We start from the raw sequence: 27294 nt of genomic DNA, 5'->3' as shown, positions 1-27294 counted from the left end.
TAATTTGTAATTAATAGTCGAGTTGGTGACCGGATCTAAGAATTGTAATCGCGACGACCGAGATTCGTGGACGAAGCAAGGGAGACTGATACATTGTCCGTGTTGCGAGGAGGCTTCCATTCCAATGAATTCGTGCAGAACTAGTATGACTTGCTCGGATAATTCGGCATCTGTGGCAGGTTCAAATTTTCTTTGGTGACCTACAGGTTATTGCATATTGATACGTCGAATATGACATGATGGAATATTCTGAAATAAAGGATCATCGTGACAGGGAACAGGGTTGTTCCTTATTGCAAGGGACTACAATTGGAGTCTTGTTTGAACGGACTAATTTAGTCTCTGGGATGAAAAGCTTGTATCTGGCCTTAAGCTTACGTGCTTTAGGAGATGGATTGCATACTGTCTATATTAGTGGCGGTACTAGTCGGGTTGTCAAAAGGCAACCGACGTCTCGAACTATGCCCAGGTGGTTCGCTTTCATCACTAGTACTACCTGTGGACTAGCGGGTACCTACCAGTACTTTGGCCCCATAGGTCAAGTATTACCTAGGTATAGAAGCACTGGCATCTACAAATCTACAAATTTCAGTTGAAATGAGGGACTAGTATTGATAATCGGACAAATACAGCATGGAAAATAGAAATTGAAATTGAATGAGATTGGACTAAATTGAATTCAAATGTTCGATATAGCAGTTCGTAGTAGTAAATATGTAGGTAGAGTCACGGTCTATATGGTATCAAATAAGAGGAATAACAGAGCCCTGGAGGAGCATCGGATCTATGGCAATCCAATCTACCTTTTATATATCTCTGTTATAATTTATGACCGGTACTTCTCCATGAACTCGGAGTGGAACTTCACGATGCGCTCAACCCAGTCGGTGCCAGGTGCAAGGAAAGTTGTGCGGAAGTGAAGTGTGTTCTCCTTCTGACCGAAACCAGAGCCTGGGACGACACAAACACCGGTAGCATCCAGCAAGGCCAGACAGTAGAATTCATCGGCGGCACGACTCTCAGACTGAGCGGCTTCGACGGCCTTGCTGGGGAGGTTGATAGTAGGGAAAAGGTACATAGCACCCTTTAGAAGAAAATTAGCCTAAACCGACAAGAGACAAAACGACAACGGATAGAATGAGATTAAAGTTGAACTCACCTGAGGTTCCTGGCACTCTACACCCTCCATCCGCTGGAAGGCATTGTACAAGGCAAGAGCACGCTTGTGCAAGCCATCGCGGATTCCATTATACTCCTGTTGATACAGCTCGTGGCTAGGCTCACCCTCACGAGGAGGGTTCACCATAGTCTCCAGCAAGCACTGTGCAACGACCGGCGGGCACAGACCAATGCTGACGAGTTTGTAAATCTGTTCCTGAACCAGGGGGTCGAAGCCCACAAGCTCGAAATAACCACCACGGTGACCACACTCTCCAACCATGCCCTTGGAGGTACTGTGCAGGGAAACCAGCTCCACGTCATCGTACTTGCCAGGCTGCTCCTGTTGGAGCTGGCGAAGGCGCTTCTTGAAGGAGACGAACTCGCCAGTGAAGACGTTGGTCTGGTAGACCTCGTCGGCAATAACGACGAGAGCCTCCTCAGCGGCGATATCAAGTACTGCCTTGATATCATCCGGACTGAGAGAGGCTCCAGTCGGGTTGCCTGGATTAATCACAGCGATAGAGCGCACATTAATGTTCTTAGCCTTGGCTTCGGCAATCGACTGCTTAATTACATCGACGTTGGTTCCCCAGGCCTTCTGCTCCTCCAAGTAGTAAGGAACGCAGTGCGCATTCAACAATGCCAATGTTGCAGTGTACAGCGGGTACTGGGGAATTGGGACCAGTACACCTGCGTTGGAATCATTACAAATAACATTCAGAAGAGTGGCAACACCAGCCGAGGCACCACCAGTCAAGAACAGATCCTGCGGGTTGGCAGGGAATCCATCACGCTCCTCAATAAACTTGGCAACGCTGTCGCGGATTCCGGGAGCACCTTGACTGTGACTATAAGCACCAACGCTCTGCACATTGCCCAGTAAGACTTCTGCCCGATCAATCACATCCTGTTTATATCCAAAAGAGGTCTTCAATACCTTGGGGTTCTCCAAAAGTATAGGGTTCTCGAGGAGACTTAGTACTTGTCGGAAGAAGGTAATAGGCTTCTGGTCCAATTGCTGTGGGTTACCAATGTTGGCGAAAATGACACTGTCAAAGGGCAGCGAGCTATCACCCTCGGTGAGGCGCTGACGGTAAGCCTCAGCCTTGACAGCCAACTCTCCACGCACAGCGTACTTGGCCGCGCGGACGTTCTGGTTTATGTTATCGAGGTTTAAGCTTTTCCTCGGTTGGGTGGTGGACAAGGTCCGTTTAGCGTAGGTGATGGTTTGAGTCATGGTAGAGTCTGAGATGGTTACCCAGAGGATGTTAGTTCGAGATATGTTAAAAATAAAGACGAATGAATGCCAAATGCTAGAGTAGAGCAAGTTCAAGTACAAATAACGATTGAAATTGCAGGATGAAACGGTCGACACACGACGTCGTCAGATGGGGGTACAATCCTTCCCCGCGGGAGTCGACCCATCTATATATGGCGCAACAGATCATCCCACCCTAGCACGTACCTGACCAAGCGGAGAACCTCCCCGCAGCACCGTATACGGTCGGGCGAAGTAGGAGACCATTATTCGGCCGGGTAGTCAGTGCCCGCAGCGGAGACGCCCGCACACTGGCTGTGAGCTTAAATTGCCAGGACATAGTTGCGGGAATTGATTTTTTTTGGAACACCCAAACTGGGATGCGCGGTGACAAGTTGAACGGCTACAGCGCGAAAGAGAAAAAAAAGTAGACCTTGTGTATCAATCCAGGGACCGAGTGGGCGGTGTGTGAGTCAGCATGCTTTATCCCCACATATCGGTGACCCAAGATAGATATCTAGTGCGGAGTTGAACTACAATACAGTCTATAAACAATAAGGATCTCCAGATGTCCTCGTAAACATTCAGCTGAGGCTTTTTTTGTGAGAAAAATAGCTCAATGATACTTTGGTAATCACACATGTGCATGATAGTACAGCATGCCAGGTGACTAGTCTAGGCTGACGTTAGGTCGATCTTCCCCTCGGAAAGCCTGTTGTCCGAGCCCAAGTGGACTCTCTAACTGCTGAGGGGAACGCCCCATCATCACTCCGTTACTCCGTCACTCCGGAGCCGCCCGACTGCGGGGGCCCCTATCAAGATATATACGATCCACTCAAGGTAATTTCTAGATCAATTATTCATAAAGATCGAGATAAGAGATTATTTTGTCAGCAATTGTTCTAGATCTGAGAAAATTAATGCTAAAAGAGCTAATATTGAGCCGTGACAACATGGACTATGATTTCTGTGGGTTCGTTTCTAAGGTACAAACAATTCCTCTCTACTAGGTATCTTAACTGCGCTCACTTCCACGAAGACGGACAGCTTGTCCATACTTCTGAAGCTTGGTGATCAGGGCATCACCGTGCTTAACCACGTCTGCGTATTGCTTGTTCTTATCGTCGGGTCGGTTGGTCTCAATGATTCCATTGACACGGTCGATCGTGCAGGCAATGCGGTTGCTGGAAATGAACTTGGCCAGATCCCTATCATCAATTAGCATTGTCTATAAATATCATGGGGAGTGCGTGCAAGAGTTTCATACCGGTCTAGATAGTCTACGGTCACACCAAAATCGTTGGCCATGCTGTTCAGGCCCACCACTCGGTAGCTCTGAAGGAGCTGTTGGTAGGCGCGTAGTCGCATCTCTCGGACGAACCATGCTCGGTGCTCATGCAAGTAGTGATCTTGGGTCAGGAATTGATCCTCCACAGCAGCAAGGGCCACGAAGAATGAGCGGTAGTTTCCATTATACAGGCTGTTGACCAGGTTGGCCAATGGGGAGAAATCGACAGGCACCTCACTCTCTGCTTGCTCGCTGGAACCTGTGCCAAGGGTGGTCAAATTGATGGCGGTGGTGGCTGCAGAGGGAGTTGATCGTGTCACAGTAGCATCCTTCATCTCTTCCTCACGAGCACCAGGGCCTGATGAGATCTCGCCCTTCAGAGCCGCAAGTTGATCTTCCCCAGAACCCAAGATGGCCTTGATCTCCGGTGCATCCACTACCTTCGCCTTGAAGTCTACCCGCTTGAGGGACAAAGATCCCGCCAACACTGAGTAAATGACTAGCGAAGAGTAGCTACAAAGTTCATAGCTCGTAAATGTTGACAGACTGTCAAGGAGGAGGGGAGCGGCCAGGCTGTAGGCGCGGACGGTAAGCAGATGCAATCCCTTGTATGCCTTGAGGCGATTCCTGCGGTCCCAGTCACCACCACTCTCGACCAAGGTCTCTGCGCGTTCAATTGTCTTCTTCACAAATGGAGCATCACCGAAGAACATGCCAATGCGAATCATGGCCAGAACCAAGTCGATCTTGGTGCCGAGGAATCCAATCTTATCAAGGAGAGCTTCGTGCGATTCGATGGCTTTTTCCTATACAGAGAATTTAGGTTAAAATTTGCACTTCAATGCTCGATGGGTTGTGACTGGGAGTTCGCTGTTACCTTATCACCAACTCGAGACCAGAATTCTGCTCGCTTTCCTCGTGCAGCCTGTACTTCCGTCTCGCCGGCAGCCTCCTCTGCCTCCTCCTCCTCCTTCTGAATAGTCTCCAACTCCTTCTTGTTATCCTCAAGTAGAGATTGATAAAGTTGCTCATCCCATGGAAAGTCGATGTTTTGGGGTGATTTTCGGGAGGCAAGCATGTTGGAGCTGATAAGAGGCTTCGAGTTACCGACATGGTGTTGTGTGGCACCCTCACCGGCATTGTTCAGGATACCCTCTGTTGGGTGGGCCAGATGCCGGTAGAAGGGAGCCATCTTGCGCTCCGTGATGACATCTTGCAGCTTCTTCAACGAGGACTGGCGGATGGATGGGGCGCATGCAGGGTTGGAGAGGTTGAAGACATGTTGGGCGAGCAGGAGATCGGGGAACTTGATATACTGGGGATCAGAGCCCATGATGGCGGCTCGATACTGATGGCTAATGAATGGGCTAGAAACAGAGGGAGAGATCGGAATGTGGAGGATGTGATGAGATGGACCTTGAGGAAGCGGTGCATCACGTAGCTGGACCCAAGCTCAGCTGGCGGAATGTTTCTCCGGCCCGAGTCTCCTTGATGCCTGAGGCGACAATGCCCTACAGCGTAATTAAGAGGACTTAACCTTGAACCTATGTCTACTTCCTCAGATATCTCAAGTCATTCTTTCCATGAGACGACTTCAATGAGTCAAATTGAGTACATAATTACGGGCCATTCCATACAAGTACACCAAGTACACCAACTCCAGCTAACCAGGAAGATTCCACAATGACCTTACCTTCCTGCACACATCGTCTGAGCCACCTCTTTGTACTGAGTACAATGCAAAATCCTCCTCATCACCAAATTTAATAACGCATAATCTTGGAATTCTAAAGATCAGAGCTTTGGAGACCTACATGGTGTCTCAAATGGCTTGAAAACCTGTCCACGATCGGGTTATGGTCTCTCAAGGTTAGTTTTCGGGCGCCATACTGGAGAGTACTTGTTTTGGAGTGACTTTCGACCCTTCGTTGGGCTACAGAGCTTACAAGAAAGGATACCTCCGAATTTCAACTTGTCTCACTTTTGTGATGCGAAAACATATACAGAAAGAGCAAAAGAAATTGCTTAGCGGGCTCAGCTCTGATAAGCGGCTGCCCTGTTTAATCATTCTTTTGTATACCTTGATATGTGCAATACAAATTTTTCTGGTGCCGAAGCGACAGGTCTGGCCCATCATGTCATGAAGCATTTTTGTTCAGCCCTGGCAGATGATTCTCGTCGAAGCCGTGCCCTCTCTCAAAGCTTTGACATACGGAGAATACTACAGTCAAGCTCGACCCATAGGTCATCCTATTTTGGCTCAATTACCAAATGAATGCGATTTACGAGGCTTCAGGAACTCCATATTTCCCGCATGGAGATCACTCGCACTAGCTCTGAGACATTTTGCGTACTGCAACGCCAACCCCACGGATTCTTTGAAAACGGGTTGACTTGAATTCATCCTGATCCATTGAATGATCAGCCAAATCAGGAGTGACGGCGAGCTTGGGACATCCGAGATCAATTCCTCCTACAGTTTATTTCCTTGACATACCTCAAATACTGTGGCTGAAAGCTTCCAAGGTTATCATTGAAGAAAGCATGGGCCTCCATGTCTTATCTTAGACCTTTCGCCGCCTTTTTGCTACCTATGACGCCCAATCCTATTCGTGTTCTAGATATGTTAAACCTTGGAATTTGGTGATGAAAATTCTTGGGGAATGACATTCCCCATAACCCTTTGTCTCGTTCAATCAGGCACCTCATCAGTCATCTTGGGAACTTTGAAAATTCATATTTGTGCCTGTCCTCACTTTGAGTCTCGAGAGCATACCGTCAGAAAAGGAGTACTCACGGTGGTTGTGAGGAAGAGTGTGGGAGATATATAAGGAAATAGCTTGTTATATTGACAAGATCATTGGTCATTCTGCACTGGTATGTAGTATGAAGTCCTTTTCTCTAGAAAACACACCTATAGAAACCCGGCCAATAGTAAAGCCGGGTCGGGAACCCGCTACGGGTAAATCATTCTCCAGACTCCAGGTACTAGGCACTAGCTAGCTTATGCTAGCTCATGATTCCACAACCACCTAGGAACTTTCAAACACCCTCTCCCAACCGGTTTAGTGCAGTGCCACGGAGGAAAGTCTCAAATCAAAACGCCGGGCATTTAGTCATTAAGTTTCAGGACACAATAATGGCTATATTGTTAGTCTTCCGACCATAAAAGACGAATAAACTCTTCGAGGTCTCTCCTCGAATATTAAGACCACATCTCCTGGCTAATCTTCATCTCTTGCTCTGTCCGTTGTCCCTTGGATTTCCTCTCCTCAATATCCCACCGGAAAACTTTGAAATGATCCTTTCACATGACTGAGAAGTCATATCAACATGTCCATAACAAATCTTCCAACGGAGCTTCTGAGTCAGATCTGTGGCTATCTCGAACCATCAGAGTGGTGTGCGCTTCGCATTACTTGCCAAATTCTCCACGCAAAGTCAAGAGAGGCATTCGCTGATCGATTTTTCAAGAGCATATGCATGCTTGTTTCACAAGACGGATTGAATGGCCTCGAACAATTTACTACGAATGAATTTATTCGAACGCATGTCAAGGAGCTTCTGATTGTTCCAGTATTATTTGAGGGAGAAAGCAACATGAGTGTTGCCCGTTTTCGAGACACCTCCCATTCAGTGCAGGACTATGGGCAATATCAGTCAGAGGTTGCGGAACATTGTCGCCTTCTCGATTCCGGGGCTTTTGAAGACACCCTTACTCGATGTGTCGCACAGTTTGAAAACTTAACAATGATCGGACTACAGTCTTTAACGATGGCCTACCGAGTAGCAGGTCGAGAAAGATATTTCCCCAGATGCTTAGGGCTGCGCAGCTTGGTAAGAAGGGTGCCTTGTGGCAGAAGTGGGATTCAGCTCTACATTCCACGGCGGGACAGGGTCGATTTCGCACGGGCCCACTCTAGAATATTGTCGGTCCTATTCAAGGCAATCGTTGCTTCCAATCGCCCACTCAGAAAAATCGATACGTGCAAGGACTTCCATCTCGGCTGTACAGCAGCGGCTTTTACGATTCCAGAAAGTATACAGCAATCTTTGATACCACTTGTGCAAGAATTGGAAACTCTGCATCTCTGCCAACTTGCTGAGAGCCCCGAAGATAATTCACTCGACTTCATGCACACCATTCTTGTCGAGGCTGCTCCCTCGCTAAAATCTCTGACTTATGGCCAATGGTGCCCCAATCGAAATATGAGCCCATATTCTTTGACTTCCCTTGTCGAGCGCGTAAACTTCAGGCGGCTCATGGAACTCCACCTTTGTTGGGTGGAGATTACTTATAATAGCTTCGAAGAGCTTTTACGCACAGCGCAGCCAACCTTGCGGATACTGAGCTTACATCACGTGAATCTCAATTACAAATCCATGCCCTCGTCTGAATCTAGTAGTGCGGAGGACTTGAAAAAGACTGAGATTACCAAGGACGAGATGATCCAGGCCTGGCGCTGCATTTGGAACACCATTCGAGATGAATTATCCCTAACTTGCCTATCACTATATAAGCTCGGATGCTATGGTCTTGAGGTCAATGTTCGAGATGGCTTTAGTCGTGGTTTTACTAGTACCATTGGACACACTGAGGCATGGTACAACGGTACGCACACTGACATTCCCATCCATGAATGGATCAACAATCTGCGAGCCAGGCCACGAATGGAAAGAAGCAAGCTTCTACCCGGGGGTAAGTGGTCCGGTCATGCTCCAACTTCTTTGTGTACTATGCTAATTCTGCCTTTCACAGGCCCTCTAATTGGTAATGACCCCTCAACTGATGTGCAATCTTATGTCTCTTTAGTAGCTTCACGCTAACAGGTGATAGGATAACTGAAAAATAGGCTCGAAAGACGGCTATAGAGAAGGCATAGTGTCAAGAGAAATACCAAGATGATAATTACACACAGTGCATCAGATTTTATTCTTCCAGTCATCTCCTGAACACACCGGAAAGCACAAGAGAAGAAATGTAAACCAAAACAAGACGAGAGAGCATACACGATGTTCAAAATTTTGGATTCCTCAATAACAAGAAGCGGCTTTACTAGGCCAATTGTGCTCCTTACAAAAGCTTCTTCATGGAAATCACGAATCATATCTATACCCCACTGCTCCCGTTAAGGACTCGCCAATGAAGTCTCGCGCCACATATTGAAGCGGAAAACTCAGGATTCATCGTCAGAGTCAGAGCTGGAGCATGAAGTTACAGGACCCAGCCAATCCCAGGACTCAGCACATCCAGTATAGAACACCGCCGAGTCCCCTTCACTCCACGTCTTTGCGTAATTCCACCAGGATACAGCGAAGAAAACATAGGACTCCGCATTCTGCGCAGCTGCTTCAAATGAGTAGTATTCAACGTCAGTGGACCCCGAGTCGCTTCCTGAGTCTGCATCGCTTCCTGCGTCCGAAGAACTTTCGTCGGGAGGCACCACGAGTACACCCATTGCAAGGTCGAGGGCTTTGAACAGGTCGTCTGGAGTTGATGTTAGTGTTTTTAGATTCCAGGTTGATGTCGGGAATATCAATTCCTGATTGTGAATGGACTTACATGTAAAATCCTTAACATAATCGGAGTTTTCCTCTGCATCTGGCCCTACATCATCACCCTGCCAATATGTTGTCATATGAAACAGTTCATGGAAAAAGGTAGATGATAAGGGCAGAATACTGCTTAGCTCTGTGTCCGTGAACGGCGCCGTATATGGGACATTTGCCAGCAGCTCCACATCTTCAGCTTCGCCCATTAAGACAGTGGGGCAGATGACCACAATCTCCGATGAAGCTTCATATGCCTCGTATTCTTCGCTGCCATCGGCCAGCGTATAGGGAATTGTCTCACCCTGGTAGCCGTAAACGGTCCATCCAATGTAACTTGTGTCACCCCCACAGAAGCTCACGCCATCGGTGCCCGGTTCAGTGAATATATAACGGTCGAGGCCTGGGATCCAGTACGGCACGGTTGATTGTGACTTCATGTATGCTGTAGAGTATAGATCTTGAATTGATGGCTGGTAGCCATCACTCATCTCAATTGGGTTTCCTTCTGCGTTCTTCGCTTGAGCATTCCATTCGTACTCGTTTCCGAAATTGTCGCAAAATAAGACCGGAGGGAGTTTAGCGCATGTATAAGCCTCAGTCTCAAGGAACTCGTTGACATTATTGATTGCAGCTATTGCGATATTAGTAGTGAACAATGCTCTTGATGTGATGGATATCTTACTCACATTGAACAATAGCCCATGCATCCTCATCTTCAGCCAAAACATCATTGCCATCGAACGCGATTCCGAAGAAAGAAGTGAAGAGCTTTTGTGCCACTATCTTATCTTTTGCCGCTTGTTCAGTTGTAGCAGATGCTGTAGCGGCATCCATTGCGTCTACCATACCCTGGATGAGCGTAGTGGCATCATCTAGCATCTCATTTAGGAAGTTCAAGGTATTGGCGCCGCTGCATTCCCCTGCCCCTGTTGGCAACGTGAAATAGCTGTCGATATCACTGCTATGAGCGAGCATGGCCTGGCCCACTATTAGACTAATAGTGAGCCAGATTGATGCCAGTTTTAATCTGAACATCTCTTCCTATGGCAGCAAGTGACAGAGCAATGAATCAAGAACCAAATGAGCAGAATGGAATCCGGTCAATATTGTAGTACAAATTCTTAGCTTATATTCTACTGCATGCAGGCAAGCGACAGCCTATATGTGGAAGCGAGCAGCCGGGTGCACACTAGAGGGGCTGAACAGATTTTTGTCATGTTTTCCAGGTCTACGGAGTACTAGAGCCATACAGAGATATTACGACTCGGAGCTAATTCAATACTAGTACTGCTAAATGTCCGGAAACAGCGGAGATGATGGTAAACCGGACATTGAACTAAAATGTGACCCAAGTTTCTAACTTGCTTTGAAACAATAATTCAACCTTTGAGATAAAAGGAGTGAAGTGGACCTTGAGAGTCAAGCTATGAAGTACGGATAATCTCCGAACAATCAGGATTGAGGCAAGGCTCGTATAATCTCCTGGTTCGAATCCGAACCCTTCTATGGGTGTTACCATCTGTGAGGTTTGCCATCTCGGTTCGGAGCGGAAGTCATACGGGCCCATAGGGGCTCAGGGGGCTCTAAGCCCTGGAGGGGCCAAGCCACAAGGAAACCATGCATGAACTTCTTGAACGCCGGCAGATGAGTGGACGGGCTGTAAACTAGGGTCTGATAGTAGAAGCTTAGCGCCAACTTGAACATTTGAGCGATCGAGTCAAAGAGTACAGAGTGGGGCGCCGGTAGCCGAGGCAATATAAATGGTCCAAATATGTTAAACATTTGAATAGCCCCCCGGGGCCGGGGGCGGGTGACGCGTAAGCCTGACCCTGTTGGCATCCACTTTACTAGTAAAACTTGGAGACAGCAAAATTTGAACCGTCGGCCCCCGAGAAGAGACAACCCTCAGTATGTAATGCTGGGGCTGATTCCATGTTTGAGAGCCGAGCCGCCAGGGAAGTTCAAATGTTAAAGTCTAAACTAATTAATTTACCCGGGGGGATTTGGCATAGATCAAGCAATATGCACGTGCGGAGTATAGATCCCATCATATATAGAGGGAAAACATTTGAAATTTTTCCCATGATAGACCATAGTCGACGGAGCTAGTCAAAACATTGAAGTGTGCTACTACATATTAGAGGATCGAAGATGATACGAGAGTGGGTTTAAGGTCCTGTCACCGGCAGTGGACCCTATGGCCCCTATTTGTTCACTGTTCAGGGAAGTCTTTAACATTTGAAGTTGCACACGTGCCCAGGTGGAGCTATGTACTATGTATAGAGCCAACATTTGAACATTTGAACTAAAGGTTGTAAAGACTCGGATTCGGACTTCTACATAGTCTTGATCTACCCTCATTTAGGTAGGCAAGCCCGATGTTGAAATGACTTCAAATGTTACATTCCCACCCATTGCAATGGATCCGTTAGTAAAACCTCTAGCTAAGCGAAGTCATTTACTACATATGAAGTTTTAGCGCAGAAAGAATTACATAGTGGCAAAGTTCCCAATCCAGCACTAGTACACGGCACCTGGGGTCTACTACTCACACCCTGTACCATGATCTCGGAACTTGGGTGGAGTATCAAATCTCAAGTGCTGCTAACTCGTAAGGCCGTATGCGCTATTTTAGTAAATTAATGTTGTAAATGAAGCGCGCGAGAGAACAAGCACGTGCACATGTGCGTTTTTAAGGAAGCATGAAATACAGCAATTCATACAGAGTACCTAGTTTCCGTACAGTTTCTTGCCCTAAGTTCTTAGTGTATCATTTCATGAGCGACCTTCACCATGAGGAGCATCCAAAGTCCGGTGCTAAGCTATAAAAACTACTAGTAACTACCTAGTCTCATATCGAGAAATTTCCATAAACCACACACGAAATTTGCTCTGAGAATAACTCTCGTTTAGTATTCAACAAGAAGTCACTCTTTTCCCCCTTCTCTTCTATCATCTCTTCTCTACTTCCATTTTGTTTTTTATCCTACATTTCCTCCCAAGACGCCTCATGGTGCCCTGAAGTGCAATGTATTCAACTTCTTGGGCCACCGCTGGGCTCTTGGCCCTAAGTTGGGCTCTCACCCCGGTATCTGCTCTGTCCGACTATGCTGCCATTGAGCGTGTCCAGAGACCATCTCGCTGTCCTGATACTTGCTCAAGCTATGACCCATCTAGCTGGTTTGTGTACTCAAGCATGTCTCGAGTGGCGAGGTGTAATGAGACCGTACTACTTGACTTCAACATCTACAATGACCTGAACAACACACAATCCCATTCAACTATCCATACGTGCGTTGTTGATGGTTTGAGCAACTTGAGTGGGGGATCTCAGGGCTTGTCCGCGACAGAAATTGTCAAGTCGAATATCACTTACGTGATTGGCACCTGGGATAGCACAACTACCTCGCCTTCTGACTCCTCTGATAATGGCTCTTCTTATCTACTTGAAGATTTGGCGAATTATATGACTGCCAACATCCAAAAGTCTTTAATCTTCGGTTATTCCAACTCCACTGCTGCGGGAATTTATGTCGGTCCAAACCTTCAAAGTTCCAACAATGTTGAACAGGCTCTGAGGCTTCTCTCTTCAGCCGTACAAAGTGACAGATATGGTGCCGTGGTTATTCAATACTGTGGTGCCGATTCGAACCGTACGCTAGGAATTGCACTTGACCTCAATGGCGATATGACGGCTGTACAAAAGTATGTCCAAGCATGGCACAGCGGCGAATGTATTACTGGTTTTGATCAAACTACCTCTGTCAACACGCTGGGGTGGATGAGGGAAACTGGCAATATCAAGAAGACTGCCCACAACAATGGCACCACTGTTTCCATTCGATCACGTCATGGTCACAATCATCTACACCCTCGGACGTCAACATGCTCATACGTTCAGGTTGTGTCTGGAGACAGCTGTGCCACCTTAGTCTCTGAATGTGATATCACTGATGCCGAATTCTATGACTATAACACTGCATCTGATCTCTGCTCAACTCTTGCAGTCGGTCAGTATATTTGCTGTTCTTCTGGCGCGTTGCCAGACTTCGCTCCCTCCGCATACTCGAATGGAACTTGCTATACGTATGATGTGCAGTCTGGTGATACTTGCTCAGAGATCGCAGCAGAGAATAGCATTACTGTGGATGAAATCGACAACTACAATAATAACACCTGGGGCTGGTACGGTTGCGATGATTTACAGGCCGGCCAATCGATCTGCTTATCTACTGGAAACGTACCTTATCCCCTCCCAATCGCTAATGCGGCTTGTGGTCCCCAAGTGAATGGAACTGTCTTTAATAGCAGTGATTCATGGGATTGGGGAGGCTATAACCCATGTCCTTTGAATGCATGCTGTGACGTGTGGGGCCAGTGTGGAACGACACCAGAGTACTGCAATGACACCCTTGCTAGTTCAGGTGCTCCTGGAACAGCTGCCAATGGATCTGATGGGTGCATTTTTAACTGTGGCACAACAATCACTAACTGGGTTGTTCCTCCTTCCAACTACTCTGCCATCGGCTATTATGAAGCAAGTAGCGTCAACCGATCATGCCTACAGATGTGGCCTGAATCAATCGACCTATCTGAGTGGACACATGTTTACTTTGCATTTGGAAATATTGCTTCCGACTTTTCTATTAATATGGATGACATGGAAGAGCAATTTGAACAATTTGTGGCTCTAAGTGGAGTTAAGCGTATTGTCTCATTTGGTGGCTGGGACTTTTCTACGGATATAGGTATGTTATTCCCTTACTTTACTCCCTCCTCAACTCTACTAAACTTGAATTTCTAATAATTATATGATATAGACACCTATATGATCTTTCGCGAAGGAACAGATGCTACTAACCGAGATACACTGGCCCAAAATGTGGCTAACTTTGTGAGCGATACTGGCGTGGATGGAGTGGACTTTGACTGGGAATACCCTGGGGAGCCAGATATTCCTGGTATCCCAGCTGGTAGCTCTGATGAGGGTGATAACTACCTTGCCTTTTTGAAGCTTGTGAGAAGCTATCTACCCAGTGACTCGATTCTGTCTATCACCGCACCATCTTCATATTGGTATCTAAAGCAGTTCCCCATCTCCGATATGGCTGATGTGGTTGATTACATCAACTATATGACCTATGATCTTCATGGCACTTGGGACTTGGGGAGTGAATGGGCTGACTTGGGGTGCACTGCTGGTGATTGTCTTTTCTCACACATCAATATGACCGAAACCATGTGGGCTCTAGCAATGATCACCAAGGCTGGAATCGCGACCAATCAGGTCATGGTGGGAGTGAGTAGCTATGGCCGCTCCTTCCATATGACGGAGGCCGGATGTACAGCTTCAGATTGTACATGGGATACTGGCGGTGCCGCTGGTGAATGCACTGATACCGTTGGTTATATCTCTAACGCTGAGATCAATTCCATCTTGGCCAGTGATTCTTCAGCCAACTTTACGTCAACGAGTGATACGGATTTCATTGTCTACAATTCCACACAATGGGTTGGATATATGACGAATGATACCAAAGTTGAGCGACAAGCCTACTATGAAACCTACAATTTTGCGGGGACATCTGAATGGGCTATTGATTTAGAAGCTTTTGTATCATCTGATTCCACTTCCTCAGACTCAGACTCAGATGATACTGGGGGACAGACAATCTACATTGACCCCGATCTCTGGACAAAGCCTACTCCTGTGGTGACTTGCTCGCCGCCATGCTACATGATCATGCCACCCAAGCCCCTCGCCACCAACACCACCATTGACTTCCCTGAATGGTGTACCCACATCAGCTGGCGGGCTACTGAAGTTCAAACAACGACGTTGATCGATGATAGTGTCGATGTGTATAGCTTGTTCCCCACCTACACTATCCCAACCTGCTTGACGATCCAGCCAAGTGAGATTTCAATACCCCCTGCTCCTTTGATTGTCAACATTAATATACTGACTTCACTTTCAGTTCAAACGAATTATATCAATGTGTGGAACCAACAAATCACTCCTGGTCAAACGATCGTCCACCAGACGAGTTCCATTGAGCCTTCACCATTCCCTATCACATTTATCCCGTGAGTAGATATCCAAGGAAACAAACTTGGCTGAATCACAATAATTGACCATTTCTTTTCAGTACTGTCGGTGGTAATACTACGGTCATTGGTGGTACAACTAGCACGATCTCCGGGGTGGCATTTTCCAGTGGAAACCTCACCTACACATCTTCCCCATACACTGGTGTGTTCGGAGGCTCTACATCAGTCGTCGGTGGGACAACACTATCTCCAACGACGTCCACAGTGACACCTCACCCATATCCAACCACCACTAACACACCTGATCCTGAACTAAACACTGTCACAACGACTGTCAAAGCTCAGTCTTCCACATCTCTCTCCGGACCATCATGCCCTGCATCCTCGCATTGTGGAGGGCACTGTAAGTACTCTTTGGCATCGCGTGATTGAAATTTCTTCTGTATGCTCTTCAAATCTGACTAAATCAATAGGCTGGATCTTCTGCGTTGGCGGTTGTCCTGAATGTCCACCAGGATTTGGGGGATTTGGTGGAAGTGAAATTGGAAGCAGTGGGGGTGGTGGTGAATCTGGTGAAGAAGAAGACTCCTCTACATCTACATCTTCATCCACAAGCACTCCTATTGGTACCGTAACTGTATGGGCTGCAGGTGTCTCTGAAATTGCCGAAACAGGTATGCCAAGTACGGACGACTTGGCAGATCTGAATTCAGTTGGAGAGGAAATTGGCGCAAAATTTTCTACTCTATACGCGAGCGCGCAGTACTCCGCGACAGCATCTGGAGTTTGGGCTACAGCCACATCGAATCCTCTTTGCATAGAGGAGCAAGATCCCGACAGTGGAACAGATGACACCTGGTGCTCTTGCAGTGGCTCATCCGAAAAAGTTACAACCATGAGTGGCTCCAGTCCTTGCGGCTACACAGCTCTGCCCACAATGACTACCTCAAATGAGTATCCCTACACCTTTGCTGATGCCTACGGTGACGCTATTGCCTGTGCCACAGAAGGGTTTGTGGATGGAACAATCTCCTACTGCAGCGGATCACGAACAACAATCTCGATCAACCCTACTGGCGATCCATACCCTTATACCTTTGCCGATCCTGATGGAGACATCATTGCCTGCGCCACAGAAGGATTTGTGGATGGAACAATCTCCTACTGCACAGGATCCCGCACTACAATTAGCACAGCAACTCCAACTGCTACAAGCTATCCTTGGGCAATGTGGACAGAGTATGAATACGAAGATGACTGTATCGATGCGCATTGTGTTGAGGTAATGGATTCGCACCTAATGTATGCTGGACCAGAAGCATCAGGCAAAGTGTGTGATTCATCGGAATTGTCAGTGGCACAGGGTTCAGGCGGTCTCGGCTTAGGTGGCGTAGCTTCGGTGATCAAGTTTGAGGATGGTATCTGTGGAAGCGGCATTGCATATTGGTGCAATTCAACCTCGTCGGATCTCACGGCCTGGAACTGTGCAGATGCAGACGGGGGCAATGTTGGTGAATGCGTCTATGTACATCCTGGGACAATTACTGATCCAGCTGCTACATGCTTTGATTGGAAGAGGGAGGGTGATACGTTCTACTACATGACGGCAAATTGCACGGGTCCTTGGGAATGCACTTAATCAGGTGGTACTTTGTCAATATAAGACGATGCTCATGTGAGAAGCTTCCAAGGCTCTGTAAAGAAGAAATGACAGTCAAATTGAGTAATTACCGAACATTCCATCATGATATTGATAAGTACACCAACTCCAGCTAAACGGGAAGATAATATCCATAACCTTCAAGTTGGAATGACCTTAACTTCCTCAGGCTCCACATGTGTATATGCCTTATCTCCAGATGTCAGCCCTGGAGGCTGAGCTACCTCTTTAAATGTACTGGTACTAGGGGAGAGATTCACGGGAATGGCTTGTTATCCCGTTGTATAGCCGCTGCGTTGACCTGGTCTTTAGAGCTCTATGATCAACCAGTTGAATTAGTTATAGCTTGGTATACTCCTTCAGATTCTTATACTGCTATGGGCCTACGGCCCTTTATCCTGCTGAACTAGGGTATGCACGTGCAGATCGATCTAGCTATGTTGAACGGTACCATGAGTGGTTGGACCCCACCTGATCCGTTTTACTGCATTATGTCTGCATATCAGCCCGGGCCTGTACTTAAAGCCCTGGGTCCATGTACATCATAGTACCATCGACTCAACTTTGAGTCCTCTACTTGCTTCTGCGCAGGTGCGCATGTGGGTATTTCTCCCGCCATCTAGAATAGTATCTAGAACCTCAAATCGAGACCTTTATTATGGCAGTGTTTTATTGTTAGTTCTATCTCATCTCACTTATCGACTATCTTCCCTCAGGATTCCAAGTAGGTCAGTTTTGTCTTGTTTTGCCCCCCAATAGATTGCCCCAGTCGACCAGTCATATAGATAGAAATCAGCCCTGGCGTACTTCAACCAGCTTATTATGGTTATTCCCGAGGTTGTGGCGTTTTCTCTTACCCTTGTGCCTTGTACCTTGGTACATTGAGTTCTCATTAGTTCCCACTCGTTCCCAAAACAAAAGGGTTTCGGCCCCACCGCACGTGCACCTCTTCATAGGATGACAGTTTAACAATGATCTCAACTTGCGTGTCTTTTAATCAGATCATACGGATTGCCAGGATTCCGTGATTGCATACGTACCCTATACTTAGTTACAATAGTACTAGTATGAACAAGCTTTCTCTTATGCATCCACGGAGGAAACCGATGAAATTGTAATTCTAATTTCTGGCCCCAAGCCCGGGTGATAGAGATACAACTTTTAATTGGTCCTTCCCCGGCTTGGAAGGTCGATGCTACCATAATCCCCACTTACTTTTATCTGATTGGTGAAATCAGTCTAACTAACAGGGGGAGTTACGCCTATATAGGAACTAGGTCACGATGAACAAGTTAAACAAGCCCTCCAGGGCTGCAGTTATTCGGTGCTAAACGGGCTCGCCGAGTCCCGCGTAAATATTTTATTATTTTATTTATTTTTTTTCTTAGCTTGATGATTTTTTTTTCTCTAAGCTATTTCACCAGATCCTCCACTACTTAATCTCTTCTTCTATCCCTCATTTCTCTTCTGATCTTCTTCCATCGCTCTTTCCCCCAAAGTGCAGATCCCAAATTTGGAAGTCACGTTGCCCTCGTGACATCACGTTCTTACTCAAGGTGTGAGATCCCCAAAGGAAAATCTTACTCATGTATATCGAATTATTTGAGCTTACCCCCATCATACAGGAACTCGACAATCGAAGCTCCCGTAATCATGAACGAGAAAGAAGTTGAACCCCAGACCTACCCGGAGAAGGCTCCTGGTCCCTTGGAGGAGGGTGCCCCACACGACCTCCCGCCGTTGGAGGACAAAAGTAAAGGTCGATGGGAACGCAGTTGGCCTACCATCGCCTGTGGTGCTGGTCTCTTCTCCGATGGTTATCTGAATGGTGTAAGTTCAAATTTCTCCAAGTGTGTGCGGCGTGCCCCCGAAATATGCGAAATTATGAAATCCTCTGTAACATGATTTGCATGTGATTCTGGGAAGCTGTATCCACACGGACCACACCAGCAATTTGCTGACATTTTCCCATTTTAGGTCATTGGTCAAGTGAATACCATGCTCAGCAAAATTTACCAGACAGCCTACGATAACTCTAGCGCCAGTCAAAATGTCTCGTCGATCGCGTTCGCCGGCACAGTCGTGGGTATGCTGATCTTCGGTTACACGAGTGACCATTGGTCGCGAAAGTGGTCCCTAATGATCTCAACCATCATTCTGTTTGTCTTTGCTGCTTTGGCAGCTGGTTCCTATGGCTATAAAGATAGCGACTATGGTCTGTTCGCTGCCCTGACTGCATACCGATTCTTCATGGGTATTGGTATCGGTGGTGAATACCCTGCTGGCTCGGTGGCTTGTGCTGAGAACACGGGCGAACTCAAGGAGGGCCACCGTAATCGCTGGTTCATCATGTTTACCAACTTCCAAATTGATTTCGCATATGTGCTCTCGGCCTTTATCCCCATGATTCTGTGCTTGATCTGTGGTGAAGGTCACTATCGGGCTGCTTGGCGTATCTGTCTCGGCCTGGGAGTCATTCCTCCATTGAGTCTGTTTTATCTCCGATACAAGATGAATGAACCGGAGGAATTCAACCGTCAGCGCATGCACAAATTCCCAATTACCTTAATTATCAGGTTCTACTGGAAACGCCTGGTAAGGATTGAATCCTGATGGACCAAAATATCGGTGGCTTGTTGTTTGTTTGCTAACTACTAAATAGTTTGTGGTCTCTCTGATCTGGTTCATCTATGACTTCTCGTCATACTCCTTCAGCCTGTACTCTTCCAAGTGGCTGTCATTGATCTTGCCCCCCCACTGCGCCCCTCTGGAAAACCTTCGGCTGGACGACTCTGATCTACCTGTTCTATCTTCCAGGCTCTTACCTTGGAGCCCTTTCCAGTGATTGGTTTGGCCCCAAGAAGACCTTGGCTATCGGAGTTGGCGTTCAGGGTGTCGTGGGCTTCATTATGTCCGGATGCTACAAGTGGCTTGCCACCACAGAATACATAGGTGCATTTATTGTGGTTTACGGGTATGTTTCAGCACATTAATTCTTCACTGTTATTGATGCTAACCTATGAATAGTGTTTTCCTTGCACTGGGTGAGTTTGGTCCCGGTGACAACATTGGTCTGGTTGCAGCCAAGACCAGCGCCACCGCTATCCGTGGACAGTACTACTCGTATGCTGCTGCCATGGGCAAGATTGGTGCCTTTGTCGGCACCTACGTTCTTCCCATTGCCAAGAAAAACGCGCCCAACCCGGTTCGGGCTGGCCAAGACCCTTTCTTCATTTCTAGTTCTCTGTGCATTTTCAGTGCTTTCCTGGCGTGGTACCTCCTGCCTCAGATCAACCAGGTATGTCCACTCCAATTTGTTATCCGTTCAAAGCTAATCAATTAAAGGACACAATCACTCACGAGGATGAGCGATTCCGCGAATTCCTGGCGGAGAATGGATACGACACCTCGACCCTCGGCAAGTAGATGAGGTCATCCAGACCAGAACCACCCACACGCGCCTCGCCCATCGCCCATCGCTGCACCAGTATACCGTCACTCTAGTCGACATTATATTGCTTAATTGCCCTCGCCCTGATCTGCCTGACCCGCCCTACCCAGCCCAGCCCTCGCCTTACCTGTATTTTTTCCCATTGAATGTTACGGATCCGACCCCACGCGACAACCTTGGTAATCAGCCCGATGATTTGATGACAAGATGTGACCAGCAACGATGACCCATTGCGACGTGATTGATATGAGAATTTTTATCCAAGTTTATGACATGCTTAATGTGACATCTGAATGGCAAGCATCTTCCGTGACGATCTGCTGGTGGTCTGTCTCGGTGGTGTATTTCCGAGACTATCTTAATCTGAAGATTGCTCTATGTATGTTTTAACCATGCTTGGAGCCTTTCTAAAGTGATATACTTAAAAATTAATAGTCCTAAATCCATAAATGAACATATTCACTTTGCTAGTCAGGCAATAGTCCAGCACTCTGTCCGTAGTCCGTATATGCAAGGTTGATTTTGTGATCAATCACCAAGACACAAATTCCGATCGGAATATTTCGCCCCAGTTTCGATTGGCATACGGAGTAGAAATGACAGAATAGGATCGCACAAAAATAACAACTTCGAAATAAACAAAGAACTGAAAATAGACTATATAAATCCAACTTCAAAACACGTTTCACATGCACATCTCGTGTAATTAGAGAAGTTAGGGGTGTCACGTCAGGTCGGGAATCACTCCACACTCCGCGATTTTCAGCCGAGGTTGCCCGCGGTACCAGACACCGGTCAATTACCGGTCCGTCTCCAGTTCCTTATTACATCAACCACCCGACCTTCATCCTTATCCTCATCTACCCCGGACCATCCACTTTCCCTCTATCTTTGGATCTCCAACCTCACTTCAACCACACCCATATTTAATCACGAATTGAGGAAAAAATGGTCGTCGACGCTCTCGTCCACCACCCTGCGCTGGCGCACTGGTTGCGCTTCGTCGCGACAACCGGTATGTAGACCCAGTTTCGATTATCCCAGCCCATCACTACATCGAGAAGACAACTTCTGGAAAGAGATGAACCGCACTACACCCTACCACACACATCACACCACACATCCTGCCCTCTACTACATCTCTCCCTCATGAGAAAACAGCATCAAAAACACTCCCCATTCCGCCCCATCAACTTCTGAAAAGCGCCCCCGAAATCCAAAACACAATCAACTAACAACTCTACAGTCGGTCGTGATAAGCTCCTGCGTACACTCCAATACTTTTCCCGTTTCTACGCCTGGTACCTATACCGCACCAACCGCCCCCAATCCGCCATCGACCCCTACAATGCCGTGAAGAAGCAATTCGGCACAACCCGCAAGATCATGCGTATTGGCAAATTCGCCGAACACCTTAAGGCTGCCTCCGTAGCCCTCGATAACAAGGCTCCTATTGATCCTGTTCTCCGTTACCTGACTGTTGGTCGTCAGCTTGGTTACGCGGGTTACCTTACCCTGGATACTATTACCGTCGTTGATAGTATTGGATACCGCAAGCTGGAGTCTGCGAAGAGACTTCAGGAAAGTGCTTACCGTGCTTGGGGTGCTGGTTTGCTTTGCAGTGCTGTTGCGGGTGTTTATACTCTTTTCAAGTTGCAGGAGCGGGAGAAGTCTATTAACCGAAAGGAAGGAGAGGGTGTTGTTGAGGCTAAGAAGATTGAGAAGTGAGTTTATATGAAGTGTTGATTTTGATGAATTCGGTGGAATATGTGCTAACTGTTCTTAGGGAGCGCGCTGCTGCTCGCGTCCAGCTCTTCTCCGACCTCTGCGATCTGGCGGTCCCCGCTGCTGCGCTGAGCATTGTTAACATTGATGATGGTCTGGTTGGTATTGCGGGTACTGTTAGCTCGTTGATTGGTGTCTGGTCCCAGTGGCGCAAGACTGCTTAAATGGGTGATCATAGTACACAAGCTTGATTGTTCATATCCCATCTTTGACTGGCACAAAGATGAGTTCCTTGAATGGAGAGAGTGGGCATGGGAGATGTTCTTTCCCACGAACTCCTCTATTCTCAATTTGTCAGATTCCGCGTTGATATCCTGATTGTGTTATGAAGGTCTTGTACTTTGTGCGATCTTTTCTATGAGGGCAATTATTAGACGCCCTTGTTTGAGTAAATAGCAAATTTTATTCTGCTCACTAATTATGTACTGGGAATACTTTCTCAAGTTCCACTAGTGTTTACGTACTCGGCTGATTCTTAATGAAGGACAAAAATGATATTGGTATCTCGTTCTGTGAACCCGCTATGAATAGTCCCATCCCACGCCCACCAGATCCGAGTCATTCTATCTGTGGACCATGATCTCGCTTATAGATTCCGGAAACATCTTGTTCAAACAGGGCAAGTCTAAAATCGTTAGTTTGTCACCACATCCCAGTAGATTCGGATAACGAACCGCGCCGCAAGATCCACAGGTCTTGGTTTCGCCAGCCATGGCGGTACCGCACTTAGGGCAAGAAGCGTGTCCAGACATTATGAGTAGAGGTATTTTTGTTCTGTCAAGTCATTCAGTTAGCAGTCATTTCTTATGGCCACTTTCTGTTTTTCTTCTTTTCATATTCTGGGACTGATGTCGTGCAGTGTATGCATGAGGTCTAGTGTACACATGTGCATAGTCCAAATAGAGTGTTATTCTGAGGACCTTGGGGAATCATACCTGAAAACAAGCGGCTCTTAGGATGAAGTTAGACGAGTGATGATTATGAGAAAGGTCAACGAGGGGTAAAGAGAAAAAAAAAGCGAAACCCAGTATTTACCCCGCCTTGGGCCCCGCTTTGGGATAAGCTCATATAGATGCGGCATTATTCGTGTATACTCCTAGTACTAGTATTTACTAGTATACTTGAGAACAACTACTACCTTGATCTCGATCTGATTCAGATATCTTTCTATACCTGGAAATATGCATATTGAATCATATACCAACGAACATCTTATACAGTGATATCACTCCCTTCCTCCTCAGACTCATGCTCACAAGCCCACATAATCCCCAACTGTTCCACCGCATCACTATACATCTTATCTCGAATCTCATTCCCAAAACAAAAATTCGGCCGTTTATCAAACCCATGGATCGCCTCTTCAACTTCATACCCACCACAATGTCTCATCCGGCCCTCATCCACAAACCTACAAATCCTTTCCCGGAGAGTATTCCCTTCAACAAGCAACTGATCCCAGCCACAGGTATAGATAGTCACACAAGGCGGGAAAGCCGCAAGCAAGAGATTCGTCGGTGTAAGTCCAGGTGATAAATACGGATGTCCCATATCAACCTCAACCTGTACACTCCCACCCTCACCCTCATCATCCCCCTTAGAATCCCCATTCTCAGCCCCAGTAGTACTAGACCTTCCACACTCCCTCTTCGGTAAATGCTGTTCCACCAAATAAGATTCATCAAAAAACGTAAAAACCGTCGGCGGAATCATACTCTTCTCCGCAGCAATCGGATTAGTAGCATCTCGCTCTGCACGACTCTTCGTCCAATCCACACTAGGATAAAATGCCAAAGAACCAGCCAATTGTATCTCCCTCTTCGTATCCCTTCTTCCTCGTTTCTCTAATTCCTCATATAGTCGTAGCGGAACGGTTAATGCGAGATTCCCACCTGCACTTCCACCGCAACATATGAATCTCTTTCTATCGAGATTGTAGTTCTCGGCATGGTCCCATAACCATAATAAAGCATCGACGCAGTCTTCCATTGGTATTGGAAATGGATATTCTGGTGCGAGACGGTAATTCACCGAGACGACGAGGCTGGAGGGGTGTTTCTTAAGGACTGAGGATATCCATCGCGCGTCGTCGATTGCGTGTCCGATGCTGAATCCGCCGCTGTGGAAATTTATGAGGGTTGGGCGGCGCGGTGTATCGATTTCGTGGGTTGTTGAGTATGTTGAGATTGGGGGATCGTCCGGGTTGGTGTATATGTAAAGGGTTATTTTCCCCGGGATGGAACTTATTGTTGTTGGGATTGTGAGGGTTAATGCAGGTCGGAGGGGAAGTGGGAATGTGAGGTAGCGATCTAGGAAGGAGAGGATGGTTTGGAAGAAGCGGAGTTTTTTGGCTTGTCTTTCGAGGGAGGTGCGTGTTGATTGCATTTTCAATGGTTTTTTGATTCTGACTCTATTGGGAATTACTGGGTATTGGGGACTTTAATATACCATATTCAGTTCTATAGTATAGATAGAGGGTTAGATCCGGATGACGTAGAGTAGTTGTAACGCTGTGGCGTTGCCTCTATCTTTCGAATTAGATATCCATGATCATTGCATGAGATGATTCTTTTAGCAGATTGATCTAATACCATTATTGCTATCTTACTTTTAGTGCCTAGAATCAGTGGATTATGCTACTTGGACTCCTTTCAACAAGGTTCGGTCCACCAATAACCACGCTCAATATTGAATATGTGGAGTGGATAGGTGAATTTATCCTGAGTATACAAGAGATGAACCATAATGGCTAACCATAGCTTTCTTAAATAGTCCAAGTTGACGAAGAAATCAAATGATTAATGCTTTCTGATCTTATTTCTCAATATGACGTATAGGTCTTCCACTGTGATTGGTTCTCTTCATAGACGCTAACAGCATTCTCGTGTATGGTTTAGTTTCATTGGTCACTTCATCAATTGTGGGGATGAACACTTAAGATGCACCATCTATGGAACTACAGCCCCCAAAACATCCCGCTGAGCTCAAATATAAAAGGAGCAAGATCAATCTTCTAATTCTCTTTTATCTTATTTCTGTATTCATCACTCACAATTACATTCTTGAACTTGAAAATGTCCAACCCTGATCATATCCCCGTGGTACTATGCGGCCGCTCAACAGCGGTCGGCAAGCCCGTCTCCGAAGCTCTTCTACCTGAACTAGAAGGTAAATCCGCCCACTACAACACATAACCAATGTGGTATGGTATCTATCAATTGAATGCGTGTGCTAAAAAGCTTTATGAACAGTCATCCATTTCATCCAAACAAACGAAGCGGCAATTGCCGAGATCCCACACCTACTCAGCGGCCAAGATCCCAACTCCCAGGAATCGGATAGCGGCGTCGGCACACACAATTACACGCGGCCCGCTCGGGCGGTCATTTTCGGGCGCGGCTATGATCAATCTGATATTGATGCTTTCCGTGCGGCTTGTGAAGGCATTACTAAGGGGCCTGTGGCTTGGGTTATTGGCGATCCCGCTAAAGCACCTGCGCCGGGTGCACCGCCACCGGGTCCGGGTTATTCTGCGGTTGTTGCGAAAATGGTTAAGGAGGCTGTTTTGGGGTGGATTAGTGAGGGGGCTGTTAAGGATGAGGTTATTTTGTATTAGATTAGATCAATCCATTCAGTTTTGGATGAATCAATCTGTGGTGGAAGTTCCAGATGTCAAGTTGAAGTTGATGGATCTCGACCTCGGGAACCTTGGAAAGAGTACTAGTATCAATATATAATGCAGCAATGCCATTGCATATATTCAACTGAAAACTCGATACTACTTCAATGTCAGGTAGGTCACGGTAGTACCAGTAGTAAAACTTGAAGTTGTAGTATGGGCATGGATATGTATGAAATCAATTAAAATCAATGCAAATCCTCAATTTGGAAATCGGATGAACACATGTTTGAATATTATTTTGATCTCTACTTTCAACGTAGTGGCGGCGGAACGACTTTGTTCCATATTGATATTTTAGCCTGGAGGGTGCATCTGATTGAGGAGTATACTATTAGTATGTACAGTACTAATGATAGCTTGAGGGAGAAACTTGTACAAATGTCAGTGGATTCGATCTATGCAGTCCAGTGGATCACGATCACTATGTAGGGAATCGGAGATCTCTAGATCTGAACATGGATATCCAACCTGCGAAGCTTCACCCACGGTCATCGAGATTGATATTTTCCTCATCAAAGTAAGTTACAGTCGGAAACGCAGGTGAACTGTTAACTTGAGTTTCAAGCTGGAAGACACCTGGGCACTGTACCGTCTTGATCCATGTCAAATTATGCGTGACCCTAGGACCTCAAGTGCAAGTGCCCAAAATGATGTTAGGATTGCTCCTAGCGCGATACCCATTCACATCATGATAGATCATCTATCTACAGAACTACCCTCAGACATGCACCATATTCCAGCATCATGTAGAACTGCCCAAGTTCGAGTTATCAAGTGGCAAGTGCTATCTAGATCGTATAACCTACGTCATTCAACTTGATAACGAATGAGGCATTTATCTTATTGACTGTTGAAGCCGTCGGAGTCAGCTTCCGCAACCTGCATGGTTGCACGGGTAGAGACGGCAGGTTATTCAAGTATCCATGTATACAAGCTGCTTCGTATGAGTATCGGAGGTCCAAGCAATCGGAAGGATCGAGCTGCAAGTAGCCCAGTGGAGGAAGTCTACTTATACCCCGCATCCGCGAGCCACGCGACAACTTCCCCAGATGGCCAAGATCCGCCAAGCCAGGAAGAAATCCAGCATTACCCGATGTCCAACAGGATTCTATGAATGGAGTAGTTGTAATATGTACTCTGTCGGGGTATCACTGGCCGAGCATTAAGTCCTTGAATCGGTTAACATTCAGTCAAGACTGCCGATCAGTGACAAGAAGTCTTTAACCATGACGTGAGAGATCGGGTCGGGGAAAATAGGAGAAGGATGATCGACGTCCCTTTTGTCCCGCCCCAGGCCGTTTGAAATCCCGGAGTAAATGTGGCTGGGCCGGGGGTGTGATAGGCGGAGAGAAGTTTAGAGGGTAGAGAATCCTTGATTCTAGTTCACGGGTAAAATAGGAAAGGG

At 46.7% G+C, this 27294-nt stretch overlaps 9 protein-coding genes across 9 annotated transcripts; 5 read left to right on the top strand and 4 right to left on the bottom strand.

Moving 5' to 3' along the window:
* Positions 1-826: 826 nt before the first annotated feature.
* Positions 827-2759, bottom strand: N7483_008787 (putative alanine aminotransferase; the record flags this gene model as incomplete). The annotated part of the gene is made up of 3 exons (XM_057092214.1): positions 827-1084; positions 1160-2406; positions 2627-2759. 3 exons carry the CDS (start codon positions 2757-2759, stop codon positions 827-829), a joined length of 1638 nt encoding a protein of 545 aa, XP_056943388.1.
* A 675-nt stretch (positions 2760-3434) lies between these two features.
* Positions 3435-5040, bottom strand: N7483_008786 (proteasome regulatory particle lid subunit RPN7; the record flags this gene model as incomplete). The annotated part of the gene is made up of 3 exons (XM_057092213.1): positions 3435-3627; positions 3687-4513; positions 4585-5040. The coding sequence occupies 3 exons, from the start codon at positions 5038-5040 to the stop codon at positions 3435-3437; spliced, it is 1476 nt and encodes a 491-aa protein (XP_056943387.1).
* A 2000-nt stretch (positions 5041-7040) lies between these two features.
* N7483_008785 (F-box protein) lies at positions 7041-8534 on the top strand (the record flags this gene model as incomplete). The annotated part of the gene is made up of 1 exon (XM_057092212.1): positions 7041-8534. One exon carries the CDS (start codon positions 7041-7043, stop codon positions 8532-8534), a length of 1494 nt encoding a protein of 497 aa, XP_056943386.1.
* A 350-nt stretch (positions 8535-8884) lies between these two features.
* On the bottom strand, positions 8885-10235 carry N7483_008784 (uncharacterized protein; the record flags this gene model as incomplete). Its single annotated transcript, XM_057092211.1, has 3 exons — positions 8885-9195; positions 9271-9891; positions 9947-10235. 3 exons carry the CDS (start codon positions 10233-10235, stop codon positions 8885-8887), a joined length of 1221 nt encoding a protein of 406 aa, XP_056943385.1.
* Positions 10236-12288: 2053 nt separating this feature from the next.
* On the top strand, positions 12289-16950 carry N7483_008783 (uncharacterized protein; the record flags this gene model as incomplete). Its single annotated transcript, XM_057092210.1, has 5 exons — positions 12289-14008; positions 14081-15175; positions 15239-15347; positions 15410-15714; positions 15785-16950. The coding sequence occupies 5 exons, from the start codon at positions 12289-12291 to the stop codon at positions 16948-16950; spliced, it is 4395 nt and encodes a 1464-aa protein (XP_056943384.1).
* Positions 16951-18624: 1674 nt separating this feature from the next.
* On the top strand, positions 18625-20397 carry N7483_008782 (putative MFS phospholipid transporter (Git1); the record flags this gene model as incomplete). The annotated part of the gene is made up of 6 exons (XM_057092209.1): positions 18625-18801; positions 18949-19566; positions 19634-19707; positions 19814-19945; positions 19999-20269; positions 20317-20397. 6 exons carry the CDS (start codon positions 18625-18627, stop codon positions 20395-20397), a joined length of 1353 nt encoding a protein of 450 aa, XP_056943383.1.
* Positions 20398-21370: 973 nt separating this feature from the next.
* Positions 21371-22371, top strand: N7483_008781 (PEX11 family protein; the record flags this gene model as incomplete). The annotated part of the gene is made up of 3 exons (XM_057092208.1): positions 21371-21437; positions 21669-22146; positions 22209-22371. The coding sequence occupies 3 exons, from the start codon at positions 21371-21373 to the stop codon at positions 22369-22371; spliced, it is 708 nt and encodes a 235-aa protein (XP_056943382.1).
* Positions 22372-23419: 1048 nt separating this feature from the next.
* Positions 23420-24592, bottom strand: N7483_008780 (uncharacterized protein; the record flags this gene model as incomplete). Its single annotated transcript, XM_057092207.1, has 1 exon — positions 23420-24592. One exon carries the CDS (start codon positions 24590-24592, stop codon positions 23420-23422), a length of 1173 nt encoding a protein of 390 aa, XP_056943381.1.
* A 689-nt stretch (positions 24593-25281) lies between these two features.
* N7483_008779 (uncharacterized protein) lies at positions 25282-25823 on the top strand (the record flags this gene model as incomplete). Its single annotated transcript, XM_057092206.1, has 2 exons — positions 25282-25375; positions 25459-25823. The coding sequence occupies 2 exons, from the start codon at positions 25282-25284 to the stop codon at positions 25821-25823; spliced, it is 459 nt and encodes a 152-aa protein (XP_056943380.1).
* Between the last annotated feature and the right edge of the window lie 1471 nt (positions 25824-27294).

This window comes from Penicillium malachiteum (assembly GCF_028827825.1).
Source record: "Penicillium malachiteum strain IBT 17515 chromosome Unknown utg000004l:1.0-4883003.0:1.0-4884900.0, whole genome shotgun sequence".
Lineage (NCBI taxonomy): Eukaryota > Fungi > Ascomycota > Eurotiomycetes > Eurotiales > Aspergillaceae > Penicillium > Penicillium malachiteum.
This window is presented reverse-complemented; position numbering and strand designations above follow the sequence as displayed.